General features: G+C 40.7%; 1 protein-coding gene across 1 annotated transcript in view; it reads right to left on the reverse strand.

Annotated features, from left to right (window-relative positions):
• The window catches only part of CHCHD3 (coiled-coil-helix-coiled-coil-helix domain containing 3), a gene marked incomplete at both ends in the record, with an annotated part of 279,332 nt that extends 268,935 nt beyond the window's left edge, over positions 1 to 10,397 (reverse strand). Inside the window, one exon of the mRNA XM_080701232.1 lies at positions 10,317 to 10,397. Within this exon, the coding sequence (XP_080557358.1) occupies positions 10,317 to 10,397 (81 nt within the window). The remainder of the gene's footprint in view (positions 1 to 10,316) is intronic.
• Positions 10,398 to 27,287: the final 16,890 nt, after the last annotated feature.

The following is a 27,287-nucleotide window of genomic DNA, read 5'->3' on the forward strand; positions in this document are numbered from 1 at the left end:
AGATGCTATTAAGATGCTATTAAGCATATGTCCACACAAAAACTTACACAAGAATGTTCACAGCAACATTCTTCATAATAGCAAGAGTGGAAACAAACAAATGTCTATTTACTGGTGAATGGATAAATAAAACACTGCATATCTACAGAATATAGTTCAGTAATAAGGAGGAATGAAAGTCTGCTATGAGTTACAATGTGGAGTACCTGAGAATCACTGAGCTAAGTGGAAGAAGGAAGCACCAAGGGCCTCATATTTTTTGGTTCTATGTATAAAATGCCCAAAGGCAACTCAATAGAGAAGTGATAAGCAGTTCCCTACCTCAGATGGAATCAGGGATTCACTGTAAATGGGCACAGGAGACCTTACTAGGGTTAATGAGAATGTTCTAAAACTGGATTCTAGTAGTTTAAAAAAGGCATTGAATTATATACATTTAAAATGAGTAAACCCCATGGCATGTGAATTATTCCATAATTAAGTTAGGAGAGAGAAAGCTGTTACAGTGATCTAAGAGAACACATATTCAAAAGTGATTTTAGGATCCAAAATAGCTAACACCAAGAGCTATGTCCAGGCATGACACTAAGCCAAATACTCATTTAATCCTTAAAAACCTACGATATAAATACTTGTACTCGCTCTCTTTTATAGGTGAGGAAACTCAAGCAGAGCCGGATTCCATACCTTGCCCTAGACCATACAATTTATCAGTAGTCCAGCCAGACTTCAAACCCAGGAATTTTGAAGTTTGAATCAAGGTCACAGTCAAATATCCCTCTTCACTGCCAGACAGGGTCTGACTAAATGTGGAAATAAAGAGGAGGAAGGACCTCAGGGCTTCTTCCAATCTCTTCCAATTTCTACTTCCTCAGCTCACCACTAGTTAGCATTTGTCGCCAGCACAGCAGTAAAAGTATCTGGTAAAAGTCATAAGCAGCCAAATACGTGATAGTTTATATTCATATTTACATACGTGAATATATATTTATAAAACACTACATTCACATGGCTTCCCTTTAGCAGCTAACACCTTGGGTCTCTACCCTCTCTAGAAGTCATCCCTTGGCTCCCACCATGCTGGTCTCCAAGGGCTCTGGCCCTGTCTTTCTTTGCACCTCCCCTCTGCTGCCTTCCCTTAAATGTTCCAGGGCCCCACATCTTGTTCTTTGCCTTTATTCTCTTCCCCTTCCATGTGCTCGATACTCTCATCCAATCCTTTGATTTTTAACTACTGATGATAAATAAATGAGTTCTAAATCCATTATCTCCAGCCCAAGATCAGTACCCGAAGCCAAGCCTTCACACTGCATTGCTTAACGGACATCCTCCCTTGGACAGACCAGAGGCACTTCACAGCCATGTCCCAAACTGAACTCATGTTTGCCAACACCTCTTCTTCCTCCTCCTTTCTTTACTTTTTACCCCCCCCCCTCCAGTACTGGGGATGGAACCCAGGGGCATTCTGCCTCTGAGCTGTACCTCCAGTCCTGTTCTTTATTCTTTATTTTGAAACAGGGTCTCACTGAGTTGCAAAGGACCTAAGTAGCTGTCCGCAAACCGCAATTCTCCTGTCTCAGACTTCCAAATGCGGGAATTACAAATGAGCGCCACCACACCTGGCTTCCTTACCTTGTTAATGACACCCCTGCCACCCAGCTTCCTACACCAAACCATAGGACCTGTTCTCAACTGGCACTTGTCCTTCGTTCTCTAAGCCATGCCTTCCTCAACTCTTGGATATTTAGTGAATTCATCCTCTCTTCTCCCACCTCATTTCTCCTGCCCTAATTTACAGTCCCATCAATAATCCTCCTAAAATGCAAATCTGATTATGATGATTTCCTGCAGCAAACCCTTCAGCAGCTACCTCCTGTTGACAGGAAAGTCTAAAATCTTTTTTGTTTGTTGATTTTTTTCTTGCTGTAGTACTGGAGATTGAACCCAGGGCCTCATGAATGCTATGCAAGCTCTCTACCACTGAGCTACAATCCCAGCCCCTTTGTCATTATTATTTTGAGACAGTCTTGCTAAATTGCCCAAACTGGCCTAGATCTTGCAATTCTCCTGTCTCAACCTCCACAGTAGCTGGGATTACAGGCATACGCCACCACACCCAGCCCCAAATTATTTTAATGGCATTTAAGATTTCATCTTTTGGTGGTGGCCATCTCTCCAACCAACTTCTCGTTTTTCCCTTAATACTTTAACAGTTCTACACCTACTTGTGCCTGTTAGCTGCCCTTTCTTTGCTATCACTGCCTTCTCTCCTGACCCTGTAGGAAGGAATCACCTTTCAAGATCCACTTCATGAGCTGGGCATGGTGGGGCATGCTTGTAATCCCCGCGCTTGGAAGGCAGAGACAGAAGGATCGCGTAGGTTCAAAGCCAGCCATGCTGGCTTAGACCCTGTTTCCAAATTTAAAAAATATAAAAATAGGTCTGGGAGTGTAGTCCGGGGGTAGAAGGGCTTACAGGAACCCCAGTACCACCAAATAAATAAATAAATAAATAAATAAATAAATAAATAAATAAAATCCACTTCATACATCCCAAAGCCTTCCTTGACCAAATCAGTTCCCCATCCATTCCCACCCTGCCTATCCAAAGCTATCCTTCCACTGAACTTACACAAATATCTAATATGGCACTCCAAAGAGAAAACAAGCACTCACCCTTCCATATTCCCCTGCCTTTCCATGAGATTGTGAGTTCCTATATGCTAATATGCCATTCATTCAACAAATGTTTACCACACCAGGTACTTATTAAGGCCCTTGGGATGTATCAGTGAGCAAAACAGTCTATACTTGAACAGGGACTGTGTACTTCAGGGCTCACACTAGCATGAAGGTTAGATGTAGGAAAGACTACAGGTCTTAGTTGTGCTCTTTGAAGAAGTGACTCCTTGGAGACAAGTATAAGAGTCAAGGGATACTTTCTATTTGAGGATGCCATGACCAGCTGCATCTTTACTGACAATAGCCACCAGCAGTGTTACTGCATTCATCTGTAAAGTTGATATACAGGATAGGAAAAAAAACAGTAAGACTGATTCCAATCCCATCAATTTTCAGGTGATAGACCATGAATAATATCCAGTTACCAGTAGTAAAATACCAAAAGCGGTAACCACCAATTTCTAGTCCTATGTTCTATTTAAAAAACACACTCCTTCAATCCCAGGCATATAATAAAAAGTAGATCCTCTAAAAGAGACAGAATGAACTTTTATTTTAGAATCTTAAAAACTATTTGTAGTGATATATATATATATATATATATAGTGATATATAGTAGTATAAAAGCTCATTTATATATACCACATATTGTAAATATACTGTCACAATACACTATATTGTATATCATATACACTATGTATTACAATACATAATATACAATAAACTTACATATCCAATATAATGTATATAAAGCTAATTCAACTTAAATAATTCTTATATATGTAATAACATAATTTTACAATTTATTTTTTATATTTTAGGCAAAACCCATGAACTACTTCATTAAAAATATATTCTACCTCATAAAAAAGTGAATTTTGCTAAAAGAATCAAGTACTGGCTACAAACCTTCAGAACCTTTACTGGAGATAGGCTACCTTCTAAATATCATTATATCTGTTTCTCATCAAAATTCATACTATCTCTGGCCACTACAAAAAGTCCTTCCAACTCCTTAAGTAGCCTTGAAAAAATATTTTATATTCTTATTATAACTTATATTTATATTTATAACTTCTATTTCTGTTAACAATAATTTATATTTATAAATATAATTTTAAAATATATTTATATTTTATAATTTTATGCCTCAGAAAATATAAAAAAATTGAACCCAGTACCTCCAAACTACATGCCAAGCCCTACTTTTTATTCTTTATTTTGAAACAGTGTCTTGGTAACAGTGGGCATCACTAAGTAGCTGAGGCTGGCTGTGAACCTGTGATCCTCCTGTCTCAGCTTCCTAAGTACTGGGATTACGATTATAGGCTACCACGCCTGGTGGAAGAGAAAAAAAATTTAAAGAGTTGGCCCTGAATACATGAAAAAGCATGGCCAACTACTAGCTATGCAGGAAGGCCATCTCAATATTATCTCACTTCCATCATCAAAGTGAAATATTTTCTACTGGAGGTTATGGGAAGCATTACAGTTTATGCCACATAAACTATAACTGGCTACATGACTTTTGGGGGGTTTTATGGCAGTACTAGAGATTGAACTGCGGAATTTTTCTACCTCTGAGCTACATGCCCAGGCCTATTTTACTTTTTATTTTGAAACTGGATATAAGTTACAGAAGGCCTCACTAAGTTGTTAAGACTGGCCTCAAACCTGTGATCTGTCTCAGTCTCCCAAATTCTGGGATTACAGGTGTGTGTCACCAGGATATGGATATGTCACATGGATATTTGTATTACTCATACAGCTCCAGCCATGGGGACTTTGATTTCTTTTTGGTTCATTCTCACCTGACTGGGCCTGAGCTTGTACTGAGCTCTTTTTTTACAGACAGCATAAAAACTAAGCCTAGAGCTATTACCAGTAGCAGCTGTTTAATTCCTGGTATACGTATATAGCTGATCATTTGTCTCTTATGCTTTTTGAATAGTAAAAGTGAAATGCCTCTTTCAACCTAATCACTGTTTCTTGTTAACTTTTCATTTCTTTTTGTGGCTTCTCTGATGCCTCAAAATTTACTACTTAATGCCACATTTTAACATCAATCAAAACAACACTTCCCAATGCAGTCTTTGGTTACATGCAGTTCAATTAATTTAGAAGCATGTCACCCAAAGGAACACATGATAAACATATTGCAGGGATGATAAACATATTGTAGGTTTCCTTGCTGAGAGTCAACCTTCTTCTGTTCTTACAATCATTCCCAAATTGCATCCTTAGGCCCTTTGGAGGAGCACCCATGAAAGTCTACAGCTGAGGCTCTGACTTCAAGAAACATTACCCTGTCCCCAGTCTGTCCTTGCCCATGTCGATCGAGGCAGGTTTTGCTGTGCTATGTTTGTGTCTACCATTTGTGTGCTGTGAGATGACCTTCCAGTTGCAGTAGTAAACTAAGACCTGTAGCTGCACCTAACCTCCTCTGCACACAGGAGTACCACTTGTGAGGCAGCTGGTAAGAGGTAGAGATGCTGGCTAGGGTTATACACAATCTGAAGCTCTAGAACTCTCTTCTACGTGATAAAAATTGACCCAAAAGCAAGATCAAAGCCACAAAAACAGCCTCTGCCAGAGCAGGATAGGCAGCCTTGAAAGAAGCAACTTCTCCATGAACTGTGTCTTTCCTTACACAGGGTGCTTCTTTTAGAAAAGACTTTTCTTCTTTGTGAGTCTATACCTACTACACCTGCTTTCCAGCCATCTCTGGAAATCGCCATGAAGGCAAGTGTCAGGTGCAATTTGTAGAAACTTTTTATCAAAGATGGTAAAATAACCTCCACGCACATATTCATGCTAAGAATTATCCTCAGAGGTCAGGCATCCATGGATTATTTCCTCAACTATATGTAAAACTGCTTCCTGCATCTTTCTCGGCAGAGTCAGTAGCTTACAGAAATGCAGTGGTCTGTGAACTAAAGGAACTATGTTCTACTTTAAGGAGCAATCAAGAGAATCAGGCCTGCTGGCATTCAATCAACAAATCTTACCGATCCACCAAATTCTCTACTGCTCCTAAAGACCAATTTTCGCAAGTGGAGCTTGCCAAGTTGGGATGGATACTACTCACCACACCGGTGAGCTCCAGAGAAGAGGACGCATGTCACCTTCTAGTCCTCCCACCTACCTTGTTTGGTCTTACCCAAAATTAACACAAATATACCACCCACCAACCTGGAATCTGATATTTTCTCCAAAAGACTGGAGGAGGATAGGGAAAAAAATGCATTCTACTCCCAAGGAACCAAGTAAAAGAAAAGAAACTCTTTAAATTGCCCTTCTCTAAAAAAAACTCATCAGGAACCACATGAATCAAAAGAAATCAGACCCTCACTTCATCCCATTAATTGTTCTTATCTTCTTCCAGATGTGTCTCATCAAATTGACTAGTCAGAACCATTTTTCTTTCTTGACCTTCCTTTCATAGAGCATGGGCCATTTTCTGTGAGATTTGGTATGCTGTTTCAACTACCTTAAAAAACAGATTCCAATATCTGCCAGGATTTGGGATAAACTGCTACCAAATACATAAGGGCACAGAGTCAAGTGAGGAATACAACACACACACAAATACCTGTAAAACAGGTAATTCTTGCCTTATGTTTGTAATTGTTCACTTGTGTTTGTCATAAGAAACCATGTCTTTGTTAAACATTAGAAAGTACCCTGCCCAAGAGACTCACAGAACTTACATTTAAGAGACTGGCCATCTACTAATTAAATGAATTACTTACACAACATTCCTCAAAACTCCCACAGGGTGAGCGAATGAATCTGTAGTCTGTGCTAACATAGAATCCTCTACAACACCCCACATTAAATAATCTCCTCACTTAGGGGCTCTCGATTGCCAACAGCGCCCATGTGCTCCGTGTAAGTACCCATCCTTCCATAACTGACTCCTGTGACGTTCAACTTGAACTTCAAGGCTGGTGGCAGAGATTCGTTTATGCCTGGAAACCATGATAAGTATTGCTTTGAAAACTGATACTCATTGAAGTTGACATTTGCTCCAGAAGAGTTCACTCACAACTTTGATGTTTCAGATAACTTGTGAAAGATTGAGTTGTAAGCATACTTTCCAAGCGGGCACTGCAGGTGGTCACAAAAATCCTATTAAGGACATGCAATATAAGTAATAAGACTGCTTAGTATTTCTAGCACTAGAAACTTATTTTAGACATGGAGAAGAGCAAGGCAAGAGAGCTAGCTTCCCTCCATCCCATATGAGTAGCTACAGATTCAGAGTTGGAAAGGTTTATAAGGACACAGGTTATTTATGGAAAAAGGGGGAAGAGTTAATAATTGCTAAGGATAAAGAAAAAAACAAGACCCTGTATATATGTCAGGAAAATAATATTTGATAGGTGAGAAGAAACTTTAAACTTACAATTGTAAATAGGTTCTTTAATTGCTGTTAAGGACTTTAGCAAGAAAAATATTTTTAAAAAACATGACCTATTAATAAACTCAGCCTACTTACTGAAAGTCTTATGTTGCTCACTAAATATAATTCTATATTAAGATAAAGATCAAACTACCATACTATGACTATTGAAGACTTGTTTTACAACGTTCTTTTATACACTCTTGTTTTACAACCAATGGCCTAAATGTCAGAAAACTGACCAAAGTTGGAAAGTTTTTTGGTTTTTGTTGAGAGTGGGGATTGAATTCAGGGGCATTCTACCTCTAAGCGACACCCCCAGCCCTTTTTATTTTGAAACAGGATCTTGCTAAGTTACTAAGGGTCTTCCTAAATTGCTGCAGGTAGCCTCAAACCTGTGATCCTTCTGTCTCATCCTCCCAAGTACTGGGAGTACAAGAGAGTGTGTGTCACCACAGTGGGCTAATGGAAAAGTTTTCTTCAGCCAACTTGAATTAGCCCATCTGCAATTCAAAAGTGAAACTGGGGCCTCATCAGTTTCATGTTTTAACCAACTGAGCTAAAGACAATGCCCAATTACATACTAAGAATGTTTGCCATGACTCTAAAAGAAAACAAGGTAACTGTTTCAAGCCAAGAAAAATGTAAAGATCTACTAAAAGATCTACAGAAGATCTAGAAAAAAATCATAGAGGCAATGGATGTGGACAGAACCCAGGACTCTCATTTCACAGACCTCACCCTTAAATACACCTGAGGGAGCACATGCTCTTATTCTTATCTAAGTATTTTAAGGTCATATAAGTGTATGCACCCATTCTAAAAGTACCACAGTGCTAAATTCCTATATTCATCATCTTCAAATTCTCACCCGTAGGCTATATTACCCAGATACACTAAATAGACAAAATAAAAAGTGACTCATCCAAAGCTCGAGCTATTCAAAAGGTAGAGCTTGAACTCAAACACAAGTCTGTTTGGCTCCAGAGCACACCCTTTTTCTACACTATACAATGCATTCAATCTAGAATTTTAGGTGTGAAAAAACTCTGTCAAGACTCCCTTTGATGAGAAATTTATGTCAAGTAGTTTACATATCTTACCTCATCTTACCCCAGCCAATAAAGAAAAGTGATGATATTCTCCTTTACAGATAAGGATATAACCAGAGAAATGACTTGCCCAACGCCACCAACTAATGCCTAAGATTTAAACTGAGATCTGTTCAATTCCAAGCTGAAGCTGTTTTGACCATGACCTCAAAGACACCAGAATGACCTCTGAGTGCTCAACTCCAACAGCATGCCATTTTTAGAGGAAACTACAACTGACTGAGTAGAGTTATAAGGAACTTACAGTGCTCCTAGGCTCACAGAATTTCAGAACTGGGAAAGATCAGAGATCTAAGAGATGTGCTCAGCGCAATCATCTTGCTGATGAGAAACTGAATTTCAGAGAGGTTGCATCCTTGAAAAAAAAAGTATTTGAAAGCAATGGAGAAGGGTGCGAGGGCATTCCAGGTGAAGGGTACATTCTGAAGAAAAGCAGAGAAGGCAAAAGAAGCTAAGTATGTGCTTGAATTGTAACAATTAGATATGATTGTTAAGTGAGAAAAAAAATGAAAAGAGCTTCCTTCAAGTTGTTTGGCCAAAGGACATAGTTTCTTTTAAAATACATACATTCTTTAAAAAGGGCATCTAAACAACCTATCACTGCAATCGAATACATACCCTATCGTAATGCTTACCCTATTCAACCTAATATCTGATATTTGGTTTGCTATCATTGCTGTGACTGTACCAAAGCATGAGAACATGAATTTACACTTTTTCTAATCAACATGTTGGCACCTGAAACTTAGTCTTTTCATTTATTTTCAACCTCTAGTATGAAATACCCAAGATCTTAAGATTTTTTTTAATTTCTGCATAAAACTGAGTTTATAATAAATTTTATTTTACTCCAAAGATTATCAACTAAGCCATGACAAAGAACGCAGCCTTAGGTACTTTATTACAAAATGTAATACTACCATTCATTAATATATAAATAAATGCTGGTCACAGACCAAAAACAGCTCAACAGTCTGAGTTTCTATAAAGAAAACTTTAATAAATTCTTCTCAAGGTAACAGTTCCAGCGGGAAAAAAGTTTTCAAACACTTTATTTTTAAAACTTTATTTCCTAGTAACAAATGGCAAAAATAATTTATACATTTAGCTTATTAATGTTGGCTGTGTAATAACAGAGAAAGAAAAATATAAAATATCATAAAACTTTTCTGAAGTCAAAAGTGCTTTAATTACTAGATTCAGGCATCATACTTCCAAAAATGTGAATCTCCAAAGTCAGGTGCAGCGGAGAGAGTGTTAATGAAGTTAATGCTGGTATACCGACACCCTAGAGAAAAATCAAGTTTTCAGTTTATGTATCAAGTACGTGCAGAGGGCATAAAAAAAAAAATAAAAAAATAAAAAAAAAAGCTCTACAATTTCGAGGTCGGAACTGAATTACTTTTCTACTCACCTAAAGTATTTCAAACTTATCTCTGCCCTATCAGACTGCCAGACAGTAGGCCGGAAGTAACTGGGACTAGTCCAAAACTTAGGGGCAGCAGGCCACAGAAGAGGCACGTGGAGAAAAGGAGGTAGCAGGTGAAAGTTAGGGAGGGAGATGGCAGAAGTCACCCAGGCAGGCCAGGAAAGTGTGTGTGTGTGTGTGTGTGTGTGTGTGTGTGTGTGTGTGTGTGTGTGTGTGTGTAAGGGGTGCTATCAGAAAGAGCATTAAATAATAGAAAGCAAACAAAGGCGATCCTTAAAATGCTAATTCACCCTGCGGGATGATTTGGGCGTGGAAAAGCAGGGTTTGGGTCTTGAACACAGGAGTAAGACAAGACCTATTCCATATGTAGGCAGAGTGAGGCAGGAGTTTCAAATAAAGTTCTGCAACTCGACAGCAGTGCCGTCAGGACTAGGCTGTGAGCCCCTCGAGGGTCCGACGCGACCTGGCATCCCCCGCTCGCCCCTGCTCCGTGCACTTTGCACACACCAGGAACTCTCTCTGAATGAATGTCCTAAGTTTTGGAGCTCCGGACTTATTCCACGCGGCCCAGCTTTCTGGCGGGACAGCACGCGGCCGGGACGGGAGAAGCCCGGCAGAGCGGTTCCGGGAACCTCGGGTCACTGGGGTCCAAGTTCGAGTGCTGGCCCTCCGCCCTCTACTAAACTCACCCGGATGCCCTTCACCACCGTGATGTTCTCATTCTCGTCCGCCTCGAAGGTGACCCTGCGGGTGCTGGCGTTCCCGCCCATGGCTCCTGCTGCTGCCCTCGCGGAGTCCTAGCGCGGACTCCCGAGCACTTCCAGGGGCCCCCGCGCACTCTCGCGCGTGGAGAAGTACGGACACTTCCCACGCCCAGCGGGAGCAAGGCCACGACCCCGAGAGGCAAGGAGACGGCGCCGGTCCCGAGCGCCCGCCTCCTCCGGTCACGCACCGTAACAAGCACCGCTAGGATTGGTCAGCGGTGCAATAGGCCCGCCTCTACTCAGCAAGAAATCTCTGATTGGTTGGCCCGGACCCGGATGCTATGGCAACAGGTGGTATTTGACAAGGCGTCCAAGGCCCCGGAGTGTAGTGGGAATTGTAGTCTCTGTCTGGCTCGAGGGGTGCTTAGCCGTTCTGGCCTAACTCCCAGGAATGCACCGGGAACTTAGCATTCTGGGAGTTGTGGTCTTGACATCCCGGAAGGCTTCTAACAGGTCAACTTTTAAAGTTTAACCAACCAATCATCAAGCTTTAAAGACATTATTCAAGAAACTTAAGCTAGTGAGTTAAAAGACAGGATCTCTCTCTGCGCAGAACTTATAGTTGGATGAGTGAGACGCATTCCTTTAATGAAACCACTCCTAGGTCCTCCATACAAATCTCTGACACAGATTTTAGAATTTCATTATTTTAGTCTTAGCCATTATTGTTTATTAGATCTTATTATGTTCTTTAAAAAATTATTTATTATTTGGCACCTAAATTATTCTGTTCTTTTGTACTATCTTTATGTCCCTATCTCATGAACTATGAAAATATATTTGTTTTATTTATTTTTTATTAGGATGCTTGAATCTCATTTTATTAAATTAATTTAAAATACACAATGAGAAGCAACGGTAGAGAAATTGAGCAGTGAAATAGAATGGCAATCATTAAAAACACAAATAATAAATGCTGGTGAGAATGTGGAGAAGTAGAAACTCTGATACATCGTTGGTAGAATTGCAACTTAGTGCAATTGCTTTGGAAAACAGGGTGAGTTATTTTTTAAAATAAATTTTTAATGCTGTGGTCTTCAAATCTATGAAAAAAATAGACAAGAAAAATTATTTGCACCAAGCGTGCAAAGCATTCACTCCCCACATTTGTGCCTCCTACTTCAGTGATATAAGTTAGGCCACAGGAGGGTTAGGGGGAGAAAAGTTAAGTGATTACCAAAAATAAATTAGTAGAGAAACTAAATCTACATCAGCTTAAGTTCAGACGATTTATTTTTGGAAAGTTTCTAGTTCAATATTTCACCTCTACAAGAAAGACTTACATCATTTTAGGCCATATAGGTACAAATTTAATTATTTTTTCTAAACAGTCTGATACACATAAACTCACCTTATAACCTTAGACTTTCAGAGGCAGATGCATTTTCTTTAAATATTAGGTGAATGGGGCAGGAAGAGTCCAGGGCCATTAGGTGAATGGCCCTGGAGTCAATCCCAAGCATGGAAGAAAGAAAGAGAGAGAAAGGGAGAGGGAAAAAGAGACAGAGATAAAGAGGAAAATTAGGAAAATGATGATACTTTTTCAGTTGGTCATTTTCAGCATTAAAAGCAATGGGCCTCAACATACCAGGGCATCCTCTTATGTCAAAGGGATCCACAACAGGTCAGTAACATTTCTGAGTTTCAATTATGTGCTGATCTAGTATTATAAGAATATTTAGGGCAAAAACATTTTCTTTTTCATTTTTATACTCCTGGACAAGAGCAGAGAATTTATTAAAACTCATCATTGTGTTCTTTAAAAAAAACATTTTTATTTATTATTTTTAGATCTAAATTATTCTGTTATTTTGCACCATAGAAACTAAAAACAACTTTTCACTTGTTTTGAAGTGATATAATATGCCTACATCTTTCTTCTCTAGGCAACTAAAATTCCTAGGGATTGGCTTTTATTTCTTTGGGACTCCACAAACACATTCCCACTTATTCCTCCAAAACATAGCACATGTTGGAGGTCCTGCACACAACAGGTGCTCAATAAATGCTCACCAAAACGATGAAAGTTTTTCTCAGAGTGAGTAGAGATATAAAATGACACTCATTATTTTGACTATGTTTATTTCCTTAAAATATTAAATATGTTCTTTCAACTAAATATATTACTTGGTGGTGTCAGGATGGAGTCCTGAGTATGTATTAATAATACTCTCCTTCCAAAGCCAGTATTAGTAATTGTCATCTAACCAGAAGGCAGCATTTACTAGTCAGAGACCTATGAACTCGAGTGCAGAGCTTTGCCCAAACAAATCCAGTAGCTAACAGTTGAGCCACTAGGTTCCTTCATCTTTTTTCTCTGTCTCTGTATTGCTTTCTTAAATGTAAATTTGAAATTCATAGTGCACAAGATAGCAAAATGAGAAGCTATGATAGTGTTTGTTTGTTTGTTTGTTTGTTTTGTGTGTGTGTTGTTTTGTTTTGTTTTGTGGATCTGGGGATAGAACCCAGGGACATTTGACCTCCGAGCTACACCCCCTGCCCTATTTTTTATTCTTTATTTGGAAACCGGGTCTCACTGAGTCGCACAGGGCCTCACTAAGTAGCTGAGGCTGTCCACGAACCACGATCCTCCAGGTCTCAGCCTCCCGAATGCTGGGATTACAAGCGTGCGCCACCACGCCCGGCTTATGATAGTGTGTTTGAATGATAAAGCAGATGGAAAATTAAAGATAGGGGAAAGACGAAACCATAAGAAGAATAAAAGACATCCAGATTGGAAAGAGAAAGGGAAAATTATAAACTTTAAAATCCCCAAAACGTCACTAAAAAACATTAGAACTATTTTTTAAAGTTCAGCGAAGTTGCAGAATAGAAGAACCAAATTTAAAAATCAAATGAATACATAGATGTGAAAAATATATGTCATCCAAATTTATGAAGATCCAAATTTAAAAAGATCAGATGTATACATAGATCCGAAAAGTCAAATCTATACACTCGCCAATCGTGAGCCAAAAGTGAAATGAAAAAAATAATTCTATACGTAATAGAAGTCAAAACAACTCAAATGCCTATTGATTGATAAACTGATAAACATAATACAGTTTTTTCAGACAACAGACTACATTAGGAAATAAAAGGAATAAAGTAATGACACATACAACAACAGAGATGAACCTCAACACAGCGCCACGACATAAAACAGTAAGTCAGATAGAAGACAGATGACAGGCACAAAGGATCACATATTGGATGCTTCCACTTGGATGAGATACACAAAGTGGACGAATTTATAGAAAACAAAAGTGACTACACTTGGAGAGCCTAGGAGGAGGTAAGGATGGATGATTTTTAATGTATTGGTGCGTTGTAATCACGTATCTTGATGAGGTACAGGCTGGTCGAGGCATACCTGCACACATCACTCATTTGTCCCGTTCCCAGTTCCCGTCCCACCCCTCCTTCTCCTCTTCAGCAGAGTATGACTGACTTTGAGAAGTTTGTAAATGCACATCGTGTGCATTAGGGAGCTTCCCTCTTCCCCCTCCCTTCTCCCTCAGTCATGTCACCTCTTTGGCTCATCTAATCTTTCTCCTCCTTTGTCTGGAGTGCCTCCTCTGTCCCATTTCCTCCCTAGCTTCCATGTATTAGGGAGAACATCTGACTTTCCACTTTTTCTGACTGACTAATCTCACTTAGCATAATGTTCTCCAACTCCATCCATTTCCCTGTGAATGACTAACTTTGTTCTTCCTTAGGGCTGAGTAAAATTCCATTGTGTATATATATCCCATAGTTTTGTAATCCATGGAATTATTTCTAATTGGTACAAGATTTCTAATTTCTTGGAGGAGGGGTGATACAAATATCCTAAAATTAGATCATGGTGTTGGTTGCAAAAATCAATAATACTAAAATTCAGTGAATTGTGCACTTAAAATAGGTGAACTTAGCCGGGCGTGGTGGCGCATGCTTGTAATCCCCGCGGAGGCGGAGACAGGAGGATCAGGCAGGTTCGAAGCCAGCTGTGCTGGCTTAAGAGACCCTGTTTCCAAATAAAAGTATAAAAGAGGTCTGGGAGTATAGCCCGGAGACAGAAGGGTTTCCAGGAACTCCAGTACCACCAAATAATAATAATAATAATAATAGGTGAACTTATGGTGTATAAATTATACATCAATAAAGCTGTTAAAAGAATGTGTAGTTATCCAAAACATGACTTGAATATATTTATCATTTAATAAAATCTAAAATCAGTTGTTAAAAATGGAAAAAGAGGGCAAGAGATGTAGCTCAGTGGTAGACCATTTGCCCCGCATGTGTGAGGCTCTCGGTTTGAACAGCAGCACTGGGGGGAGGGGAGGGCGAAGAAGAAAGTGGGAATAAAGAAGGAAAGGAACTATGAAAAACTTTAAAAAATGAAAAAAGCCTGTCAAGGAACCAGCATAAAGTAGACCCTTAAAAATTAGCTTAGTAGCCGAGTGTGGTGGTGCACACTTGTAATCCCAGCATTTGGGAGGCTGAGACAGGAGGATCGCAGTTCTCAGACAGCCTCAGCTACTACTTAGTGAGGCCCTTTGCAACTTAGTGAGACCCTGTTTCAAAATAAAGAATAAAAAAATAGGGCTGGGGGTGCAGCTCACAGGTAAAATGCTCCTGGGTTCTATTCCCAGTACCGCAGGGGAAAAAAATTAGCTCAGTCTCCAGCGGGGCATGGAAGTGCACATTTGTAATCCCAGTACTTGGGAGGCTAAGTCAGAAGGATCTCAGGCTTGAGATCGACCTCAACAACTTACAAAGACTCTCAGCAATCTAGTGAGACACTGTTGAAAAGAAAGAAAGAAAGAAAGAAAGAAAGAAAGAAAGAAAGAAAGAAAGAAAGAAAGAAAGAAAGAAAGAAAGAAAGGAAGGAAAAAGAAAAATGGCAGCCAGGCGTTGGTGCACACTTATAATCCCAGTACTTGGGAGGCTGAGACAAGAGACTGCATAGGTTCAAAGCCAGCCTCAGCTACTTATTAAGGCTCTCAGCAATTCAGTGAGACCCTGTCTCTAAACTAATAATAAAAAATAGGGCTGGAGGTATAGCTCGGAGGTAGAAGACCCTGGGTTCCATCCCAAGTACCACAAAAAAGAGAGAGAGAGAGAGAGAGAGAGAGAGAGAGAGAGAGAGAGAGAGAGAGAGAGAGGTCTGGGAGTGTAACTCAGAGATGAAACGTCCCTGGGTTAAATCCCCAATACCACCAAATATAATATATATATTATATATTATAAACTTACTCCCACAAATACAGAGCACTGGAATAAAGTCCCATACATAGATCCATAATCTTCCAGTGTTGCCTAGAATTTCAGAAAGCCTTGCACCTGCAACTACCAGTTTATAACAGATGGCTCTATCAAGACTTCTGTCCTTCCTGATGCCCAGTTTTATCACCTTTCCTAGGTTCTGGGGCATACATAGCCCTACCAAAGACTCATCACATGAACCTAAATATTAACAACAAAAATACAACATGATATTTTCTCCACTTCCACCCAAGAAACAAGTGCTCTCAGTAAAAACATTGGATGCCAACTGTTTCCTTTGATGCAGAGCTGAGCACTGAGTAGTAGTAGCTTGGTGCTTCACAAATCTTAGCTTGACCCTCAAGCTTTATTACCCCCCCGGTTTCTCCATTCTGTATGGTGGAGGAGGAGGAGGAGGAGGAGGAGGAGGAGGAGGAGGAGGAGGAGGAGGAGGAGGAGGAGGAGGAGGAGGAAAAAAGAAACAAAGGAGGAAGAGAAGTTCCAATCATCCATAATTATCCCTTTTACCTGAAAAAAAAAAAACACCTAAACCTAAACCTTCAAATCACTCAAACAGAAGGGATCTCCAGTTGAAAAAATATTTGCACTATATACTCTGATTTTTCAATCCCAACTTTAAATAACAACTTGCTAAAGGCAAAAGCCCTCTTCAGCCACTCCTGCACCCATCACCTGATGCCCCTGATAGCCACGTCTGAGTGGAGGAAGAGATGGATTAAAAGGAAAGATTAAATCAGGAAACACACCAAGCATGGTGGCTCAAGCCTGTAATCCCCGCGCTTGGGAGGCTGAGACAGGAGGATCGCACAGGTTCGAAGCCAGCCTCAGCGACTCAGTGAGGCTCTTGGCAACTTGGTGAGACCCTGTTTCCAAATAAAGTATAAAATAGATCTGGAAGTATAGCCTGGAAGTAGAAGGCCCCTGGGTTCCACCCCCAGTACCATTAAAAAAAAAAAAAAAAAAAAAAGCAGAAAGCACAAGCCATGATGTCTGGGGGAGGTGAGAGAATCTTCCTGTTCCCAGCCAGAGGAGCTGGTTGCCACATCATCCATCACAACCCCAGAGCCCTCTTCCCACTCATCTGAGCAGCATCTCGGCTGCAGAGGAGAGCACTTGGAGTCTATGGCCTGTGCTGAAATAGAATATAGATATTACAATCATCTTTCCTGAGCTAAAGATTGAAGCAATTGCTCTGACTATTATTTGTGTACTTATAGAGACAATTAAATCAGTCCTTGAAATCAGGGTCATCCCAGAAAATCTAGGCCATAGGGTTGCCATAGTTATAGCAAACCAATTAGAATGACTGAAAAGTGCGGGGTGTGTAGTGCAATCGATATCAGCACATTCTGAAAATATGGACTAAGACCTACTCAAGCGCCACAGCAGAACATCAGCTTTACGACTCTCCCCATCAGTGACTGTATACCAAATCATATGAAAACAACGAAAGCCTGAAACCATCCTTCTTACTGTGTGTGTGTCTGCTTGCACATGTGCTTCTGTGACATATTTTGAATACAAGGATTGTGAGCAGAGCCCTTGAAGAGATTAAAAACTCAAAATAAGCCGGGCGTGGTGGCGCACGCTTGTAATCCCCGCGCTTGGGAGGCTGAGACAGGAGGATCGCAGGGGTTCGAAGCCAGCTTCAGCTACTTAGTGAGGCTTTCAGCAACTTAGTGAGACCCTGTTTCCAAATAAAATATAAAAAAAGAAAAAAGGTCTGGGAGTATAGCCTGAAGGTAAAAAGCCTCTGGGTTCCACCCCCAGTACCACAAAAAAAAAAAAACCTCAAAATAGTGCAAAACAAGTCAGCAATAATTAAAAGGCACTTAGGAGTATCCTATAAAGATGGGTCTTTCAGCATATAGCAAAATATCTTCAGTGATAGCACAAATCACGAAGTTTTCCTCTAGGTGCTGAGAGCATAGCTCGGAGGTAGAATGCCCTGGGCTCAATCCCCAGTACCAAAATAAAATAAAATAAGAACACTGTAATGCACTGCCCCTGCAGCTGGTAAAATCCTGAGGCAGAGACCCCACACCTCTCAGGAACTTCTTCATTTTGCCTTTAGATTCCATTTAATGGTACTTCTGCTGCCAGTTCCTTGTTTGTGATAAATCGTATGTGTTGCTGCCCTATTGCGCTGTAGGAAGGGCTCTGGTGACCAGTAGGCTTAAGGAGCATCACTTAACACTATATAGCTCTAGCTAAAATAAAATTTACACACTGGTCATATTTTTGCAAGGTACCAAGAAGATTCCACGGTACCTCTAGCATAAAGTTTATTCCAGAGTAAAACCTCACCAAATGTATAGCAAGTTTCTAAAAGGCCAATCTCTTGTCCTTCCCTAGGTATGCTCCTGGCTGGCTCTTTCTTTTTTCATTTTTTGGGGTTTTCCCTGACACCTCATTTCTTTTCTTCCCATTGTATGTTCATCAAAAACAGCAGCCAACATCGCGAGTGTTGGTGGAAGGCCATGGAAGGAGGGATGGTGGTGAGAGGCACACAGCCTGGCCCCTCTCTTCCAAATCCAAGCGCAGCCAGGTCCCCAGGCCCCTTGGCTTCCATTGTGCTGGATTTAGAGTGATGATCGCTGACGAGCAGAGCACAAGGCAGAAGAGACTCATCCCTCATCTCTGTTCCTTAAACAAGCACAAACATCCCATCCGTCATCCCTCCCGAACGGCTCCTCTGGCCTCGATGAATTTCCGAGCCGTTTTTACTTGAGAGCCCAGGGACGTTCTCCTAACCCTTGAACAATATCTACCTGTCATGGAACTTGAGAGATTTCTGAAATGCAAGCTGTTAGCCTCTTTACTTCCAAATAACAAATGCTTGAAATGCATCAAGGTTATATAAGCACGTCTGCTACGCTGTTGGACAGGCAGGGGAATGCCTGTTTGCTGATGCTAATGGTGTAGAGATGTTCCCGAGTCCGCGTCCTACACAACTGGTCCTCACCCACGTGCTGCCTGGTTTGGTTCCACTTTTGTCCCAGGTTGGGGGAGGGAGAGTGATGCCCAAAGTGAGCACTTTGAAAACCTTGCAGCTACAGTGAAATTCTGTTTTTACTCATGTGTTCCAAAGCAAAGTCTATTTCATCTCTCAGCCCGCAACAAGAGACTAGCCAGTGTAACGTTTGTGTTAGGAATGATGGAATTTCACATGGAAATAATTTTGACAACCATCCCCTCTCCTCTTTATATCACAGATGAAGGAGCTAGGAGCTGAGACGCCAGAGAGGCTGAGTCAGTTGTCTCTGGCCACACAGCCTGGTTACATCCGAGCCTGACAGGAGCCCAGATCTCCAGATACTCAGTCTACGTACGACATTGCCACCCTGGTGTTCCTGGATCATGGGAAGCTGTCCTCGTGAGCCTACCTGCCAGGTCTAATGCCAGATAAAGGAACTGAACAGCCAGCGGGACCAAGGCAACCCTGATTATTGAGGGGAGATGGTAAGACAGCACACAGCTGTGGACGGGCAATGCAGGCAGGCGTTGGGTACAGAGGTGACAAGCCTGGCCGAAATCAGTGTACCTTCCCCATGGGAATACTAGGGGCTTCGTACAGTTCCTCGGCTAATCATGCATTAGCAAATAACCCAGCAGTTCTAGCTCTGGGGACACACATAACAGATGAGTTATGTCTACCAAAAGACATATGCAGGAATATTCATTACAGCTTTCTTCAATTCACAGGATCGTAAGCAGGAATTAACCCAAATTATCATCAACTATATAACAGATAAAGTGTGGTATATTCACACAGTGGCATGTTATACTACAATAAAAAAGAATAAACTATTCTATGCTTAACAATATAGCTGAATACCACAGGCATAATATTGAGCAAAAGAAGAAAGATGTAGAAGAATAACAAAGTTGCATCAAGAAAGCCATTTATTTATTTATTTGTATTGGGGATTGAACCCGGGGGTATTCGACCTCTCAGCTACACCTCCAGCCCTATTTTATTTTTTTATTTTGAAACAGGGTCTCACTAATTTACTGGGGCTGGCCTTGAACCTGCAATCCTCCTGTTTCAGCCTCCCAGGTACTGGCATTAGAATTGTGTGCATCACCTCACCTGGCTTACATAAGACCATTTAAATACTGTTCAAAAACTGGACAAGGGCTAGGGTATGGCTCCGTGGTTGAGCACTTGCCTGGCATGCACAAGTCCCTGGGTTCCAACACCACCACCACACACAGAAAAAAAAGAGCAGGTTAAAACTATTTTACTGTAGCTGAGCATGGTGGCACACACTTGTAATCCCAGCATTGGGAGGGAGAAAGGAGGATTAGGGTTTGCAGAGAGCCTCGGCTACTTAATGAGGCCCTTTGCAACTCAGTGAGACCCTGTTTCAAAAAAAAAAAATAGGTGTGGAGGTGTAGCTCAGAGGTAGAATGTACCTGGGTTCCATCCCTAGTACCACAAAAAAAAAAAAAAAAAGAAAAGAAAAAGAAAAAAAAGAACCTACCGTAATATGACTCGGAGGAGTTACCTTTGTGAGTAGGGTCGAGGTGAAGGGGGCGCTGTGTATAGTCTTTTAGCTTGCTAAGACTCTTCTAATCATGAACTGTGAGGCTACAACATGGGTGCATGCACTTGTGGAAATTTACTGAGCTAGCCAGGCATGGTAGCACATGCCGGAACTCCCAGTACTTGGAAGGCTAAGACAGAAAGATCACAAATTCAAGCCCAGCCGAGCAACTTTGTGAGACCTTTTTTTCAAAATTAAAAAATGAATATGTCTGGAAATGGGTGTAGCTCAGAGGTAGAATGCCCTGTGTCCAATCCCCAGGATCCTCCCCCCCCAAAAAAAAAAATCACTGATACATATGTATACTTTTGAGTACTTGCCTATAAAATGTAAGTACTTTAATTTTTTAAAATTAAATTTAAATGGAAAGAGAGAGAGAGAGTTGCTTAGTAGAATGTCTTATGGGATGAATGAATCCTCTATTGGAAAGCTGGGATTCAGAATACTTCATAATTAACAAGAATATTCTGAATCTATTATGCTCATTCATTTGAGAAGCTAAGAAAATCAGAGGATGGAAAAAAGCAGCCAGGCCGGGCGTGGTGGTGCACGCTTGCAATCCCCGCGCTTTGGAGGCAGAGAAAGGAGGATTGCGCAGGTTCAAAGCTAGCCGTGCTGGCTTAAGAGACCCTGTTTCCAAATAAATAAATAAAAGTATACAAAATAGGTCTGGGAGAGTGTAGCCCGGAGGTAGAAGGGCTTCCAGGAAACTCAGTACCACCAAAAAAAAAAAAAAAAAAAAGAGAGAGAGAGAGAGAGAGAGATAGAAAGAAAAGCAGTCACAGTGGGTCAGATGTGTTCAAGACCATCCCCGGTTGTGGAAAATGTCACAGAGGAATTAAAAACATGAGCATGCTGGAGCCAGCACCCACTAACTAGTGAGACTCGTCCAATACACACTGGCATCCAACTCAATATTCAGAGACGTCATTTCGATGGCTTGAGATTGACCACAGTGACATTATAATTCTGCCATGATGGAAGGAACGCCTCACAAATCAGAGCTCTTTCATTTCTTTCTTCCAATTGGTTATTAAATAGCATGCCATTAAAATGGATTTAAGGGTAATCCATACGGGTTGTCATCAAGAATTGGGCAAGATATCCAGGAATAAGAACAACTGGCCATCTGTATCTGTGGGTACCCGGTCCCTGACTTCAACCAACAGCGGATGAAAAGAAAAAAAACGGTGCCTTTACTGAACACGCACAGACTTTTTTTTCTTATTTTTATTCTCAAAGCAATATAGTAAAACAACTATTTACATAGCATTTAAGTTGTATTAGGTATTTTAAGCAAGCTAGAGATGATTTAAAGTATACAGGAGGATGCGTGTAGGCTATTTACAAATACTGTGCTATTTTATAAAAAATGACTTGAACATTTGGGGCCCTGGAACCAGTCCCTGGTAGATCTCAAGGAATGACTGTACATCGAAATGAAATGTCTCTACACTCTGTTCCTTGGCTACTCAGCAGGTAGGGCCCTGTTATTACCTATTATCACGCCACTAAATTTGTCACCATTTCTAGGCAGCCCAGTGCCTTTCATAGCTCTGAACCATTCAGCCTGCTGGCACCTCCCCTTGAAGGGCTTTCCTTCTAGTCTTCAGGTCCACAAACCTCCTTGATGGTCCATCACAAATGTCTCTTTTTCAGTGACGTCTGCCCTGGCTTCCTAAGAGGGAGAAACTGCTGGGCTGGACTGCTATTGGTTCTCTCCCACCATTAATATTCTCTTTTCCTGTTCGCAGATCCACTCTTTTTCCTTCTCAACCATCAGGTATGAATGAGCCTGTCCTCACTCTCAACTCCAGCAAGAGGAGGAATGAAGTTCCAGGGCTTAAACCTATTGGCAAATCTATTAATGCTTCGAAGGAGAGAAAGATGCCTTTCTTCTACAGAAGCTACTGGAATAGACTCCCACTGCTCAGGAAGGCGAATGCAGCCTGGGGTGTTCCTCTTTGATCCCCAAAGAGGTCACCTTGAAAATGGAGCTAACCAGAGAAAGTGAAGAGCCGGAGAGAGAAAAGGGGCTTCTGGTCTTGTTACTTGACTCCAAACCAAACCTTACCTGTTGCCAGGTATCTTCCTGGAAGTTCAAATTATAGGAGTGAATAAACTTGAGTTTTGTTTTCTGTAAGTTGCCACAGAAAGCATACTAACAGATTAATTGCTTCATACGCAGGCTACCAAGTCACCCACATTTTCTCAACCTTTAGGAGTAGGACAGGGCGGTCATTACTCATGGCCAGGGCTGCCTGGTCCATTTGGTTGCTAGGGGAGGGATGGGGACTAGACTAGAACTCTCTTAGGGCCCCGAACAGAGGGGAACTATGTAGCATGAGTTAGATCCTGAGGAACCATTTGGATTTATTACTTCTTGACATATGGCAGAAAGAAGGAGTAATTTGCCCTCAATATTCAACTGTGAGGAAGGGAGTTTCTCAGAGGGATGAACGTCTAATTTAGAGGCTGTTGTAAGGACTAAAATGCTCTTTGTAGGTATTCCTATTTTTTTTTCTCCTCATTAGCTATTGGTTCAAAGAAAACACAACTGGGTGCAATGGTACCTGCTTGCAAACCCAGTACTTGGGAGGCTGAGACAGGAGGATCGAGGGTTCAAGGCCAGCCTCAGCAATGTGGAAAGACTTTTAGCAACCTAGCAAGACCCTATTTTTCAAAACAAAAACAAAAAGTGCTGGGGATGTAACTTGAAGGTAGAATGCTATCAGGTTCAATCCCTAGTGACACAAAATAAATAAGTAAACACATACATACATATATATTACTACACTGGTTTGGGGTATTCTATTTACACCTAGCTATCATAGATAGCACCTGCCAATCACTAAACAATAGCGATTTATGTTACTCTGGCAGTGTTATTTTTATTCTTCTTTATTTAAAATACATTAAGCCAGGCACGATGGTGTAATTCCACCTGTAATCCCAGTACTGTCTCAGTACTTAGGCTGAGACAGGAGGATTGCAGGTTTGAGGCCAGACCTAGCAACTTAGTGAGACCCTCAGGAATTTAGTGATAGTTCATTTCAAAATAAAAAATAAAATAGGGCTGGAGGTAGCTCAGAGGTAGACTGCCTCTGGGTTCAATCCCCAATACCATAAAATTATTGTTTTCAATCTCTTAATGTTTGTATTTTATTTCTATGTTTCAGATACTAAGCTACTTAAATTGTTTCTATTTTTAAAATCTCAATTTAGAATTATTTCCCTTCATTGTTCTTATGTGATTTCTGCTTATTAAAAATGACATAAGTTCACGAGAGTAAAAATGAAAGATTGAAAACTAAATGCACCCATACTACCTATTATCTATAAATAACTACTACTAATATATTTAGAAGCACATTATCTTTTTCTTCCAAAATAAATGGAGTCATATAGTATATATTATACTTTAACCTTCTGGTATTTCTGCTTATCATTTTGTAATTTTTCTCTTTGTCATTAAATATTCTTTAATATATTTAAGAGTGTTTTTAATGATTGTATAGTATTCTTTTGTGTGATAAATTTTAACTTATTTATCAAATCTATTATTGGACATTCAGGAATATTGTCCCCAATTTTATTTATATATATATATATATATATATATATATATATATATATTTTAATTTTTTTTAATTTTCTTGTGAGAAATTATGTATTTTATTTTTATTTATTTATTTACTTTTTTTGGGGTGGTACTGGGGGTGGAACCCAGAGGCTTTCTACCTCCGGGCTATTCTCCCAGACCTATTTTATATTTTATTTGGAAACAGGGTCTCACTAAGTTGCTGAGAGCCTCACTCAGTAGCTGAGGCTGGCTTCGAACCTGCGCGATCCTCCTGTCTCAGCCTCCCAAGCGCGGGGATTACAAGCGTGCGCCACCACGTCCAGCTTGTCCCCAATTTTTAAAACATCATTAACATTATTAAAAATGACATTGATGAAGATTCTTATGGCAAATCATTGTCTGTCTTTATGATTATCCCCTTGAGGTAGATTCCTAGCAATGAAATTAGCAGGGAAAAGAGTGTGGACGTTGTCAAATCTCGCATGTCTTGCTTGACTCTGTATGCTGAAATAATTTACAGTTCCACCTGTGGGGCATTAGATGGCTGTTTCTCATATTCTTGACTATACCGAATATCGTCATTTTTCAAACAGTTACCAATATGACAAGTAAAAATCAATAGCTCATAGTTTAGTTTGCATTTATTTTATTACTAGCGAGACCGAACATTTTCCCACATGCTATTTTTGATATCTTCATATGCAAATTCATGTTCTTTGTCCATTTTTCTATTGTTATATTCATCATTTCTAAAATATACTTTAATTATACATTAAACTTAATGCTATTTATCTCTGCTTTTTAATTATTAATCTTTGAAATATATAATTAATTATAGTTTTACTTTATAACTAACATTAATTGCAATTTTGCTTTATGCTCTTAATTATGACTTTTTGCTTCAGACTATTTTAGATATATTTTAGTTGTTCATCTTTCAATTCTTTTCCTCATTTTTTAATTGTTGTTATCTAATTTGAGCCTTTCTAAATACTCCTAATCATTCTATTGCTTTCTATAACCCTTCTTATCCCTCTTATTTCTCTTGAAAATCTTTTCTGCTCTTAATTATATTTTTTTAATGAGTTCCAAACTAATAGGAGAAGGGAGAACAGCAATCGTGGGATGGGGAGAGTTCATGATGCTCAGAGAGTTTGGGGGTCACCCTGAGGCTGCTCTTCTATTCCTCTCCCTTCCATTCCAAGGCGGCCCCCAGCCCTCTCCTGGGGTCCTGCTGAGCAGTGCTCCTGGCCACAGTGACAGCCAGCCCGTGCATGTGAAGGAATGCCGTTGGTTCTGGAATTTCCGCAGCCACATGATTCATGGTCAGCGATGGGATGATGGGGGCGTCCCCGGCACATACAGTGGCTAGATGTGGGGCAAGCTGACTTTGTCCGACAATGTCCCATGAGGAAGGAGAGCAGAGCAGGCAGAAGCTAGCTCCTAGGGAAGGGTCCTGCCCAAACTGCCTTCTCCCAACAGTGCTGAGGGAGTAGAGGGGGCTGTGTCTCCATGATGCCTGCCTGCCACTGTCCTTGTACCATGAGCTCTTCTAAGATGGGGACTGTCTCCTTCAACTTTATATTAAGCCCACACTGAGTTTCTAGTCTTTGATGTATGATTGAAAAATGAATTACATAAAATTAATAGAACCAAGTATATTCTATTTTATAAAGAGCCAGCATTGCAATAGAATCAGAAGTCTTAGGCTGCAACCACTACTTTATATCAGTGAGACTGAAAGCGAGACCTTAGATTACATTTGGGGGGTCTCAAGGGGATGGAACCCAGGAGCATTCTACCTCTGAGCTAGACCCCCCCAGGTCTTTTAATTTTATTATTATAATTTTGGGGAATACTAGGGATGGAACCCAGGGGCATTCTACCTCCAAGCTACACCCCCAGCTTTATTTTTTATTCTTTATTTTGAAACAAGATCTCACTGAGTTGCAAAGGATGTTACTAAGTAGCTGAGGCTGGCCATGAACCTTGATCCTCCTGTCTCAGCATCCCAAATGCTCGGATTACAAGCATGCACCACCACGCCCGGCTCCTTTTATATTATTTATTTATTTACTTATTTATTTATTTATTTATTTAATTTTGTGTGGTACTGGGAATGGAACCCAGGGGCATTCTACTTCCGAGCTATACCCCCAGTCCTATTTTTAGTGCCTGTCTCTCTATTTTTAGTGCCTCTCTCTCTCTCTCTCTCTCTCTCTCTCTCTCTCTCTCTCTATCTCTCTCTCTCTCTCTCTCCATATATATATATTTGGTGGTGGTACTGGGGATGGAACCCATGGGCCTTCTACCTCTGAGCTATACTCCCAGACCTATTTTATATTTTATTTGGAAACAAGGTCTCTTAAGCCAGCACGGCTGGCTTCAAACCTGCGCGATCCTCCTATCTCAGCCTCCCAAGAGTGGGAATTACAAGGATGAGCCACCACACCAGGCTTTAGTCTTTATATTTTTTGAAACAGAGTCTCACTGAGTTATGAAAGGCCTAAGTAGCTGAGGCTGTCCTCAAATTGCAATCCTCCAGTCTCAGCCTCCCGAATGCTGGGATTAAAAGCATGTGCCACCAGGCCTAGCTGGCTTTCTTTCTTTCTTTCTTTCTTTCTTTCTTTCTTTCCTTCCTTCCTTCCTTTCTTTTGCAGTATTGGGGATGGAACCCAGGGGCATTCTACCTCCGAGCTATGCCCCCGGCCCTACTTTTTGTTCTTTATTTTGAAACAGGGTCTCACTGAGTTGCAAAGAGCCTCACTAAGTAGCTAAGGCTGGCTTCGAACCTATGCAATCCTCCTGTCTCAGCCTCCCAAATGCCAGCTGGGATTACAAATGTGTGCCACCACGCCCGGCTTCTTTACTTTTACTTTTAGAGCAGAGTCTCACTAAGTTGCTGAGGCTGGCCCTGAACCTGCATTCCTCCTGTCCCAGCCTCCAAAGTACTGGGATTACAGACATGTGCCACCACCCCTGACTGAATATTACTTTTTTTTTTTTTTGGTGGTACTGGGGTTCCTGGAAGCCCTTCTACCTCTGGGCTACACTCCCAGAACTATTTTTACATTTTTATTTGGAAACAGGGTCTCCTAAGCCAGCGCGCGCGGCTGGCTTCGAACCTGCGCGATCCTCCTGTCTCTGCCTCCCAAGCGCGGGGATTACAAGCGTGCGCCACCACGCCCGGCTTGAATATTACTTTTAATTTCTGTAATTGTTGGTCTTCTCATCTCTACAAATAAGATAATACCCAAATGGCCATTTTATAAGGGTACAATGAGGATAACTCTCTGGGTTGTTATGAAAATTCTAGAGGACTTTATTATTTATTTATTTATTTATTTTGGTGGTACTGGGGGTGGAATCCAGAGGTTTTCTACATCCAGGCTATACTTCCAAATGTATTTTATATTTTATTTGGAAACAGGGTCTCACTAAGTTGCTGAGAGCCTCACTACGTAGCTGAGGCTGGCTTCGAACCTGTGCGATCCT

This window comes from Muscardinus avellanarius, assembly GCF_963383645.1.
Source record: "Muscardinus avellanarius genome assembly, chromosome: 9".
Taxonomy (NCBI): Eukaryota; Metazoa; Chordata; class Mammalia; order Rodentia; family Gliridae; genus Muscardinus; species Muscardinus avellanarius.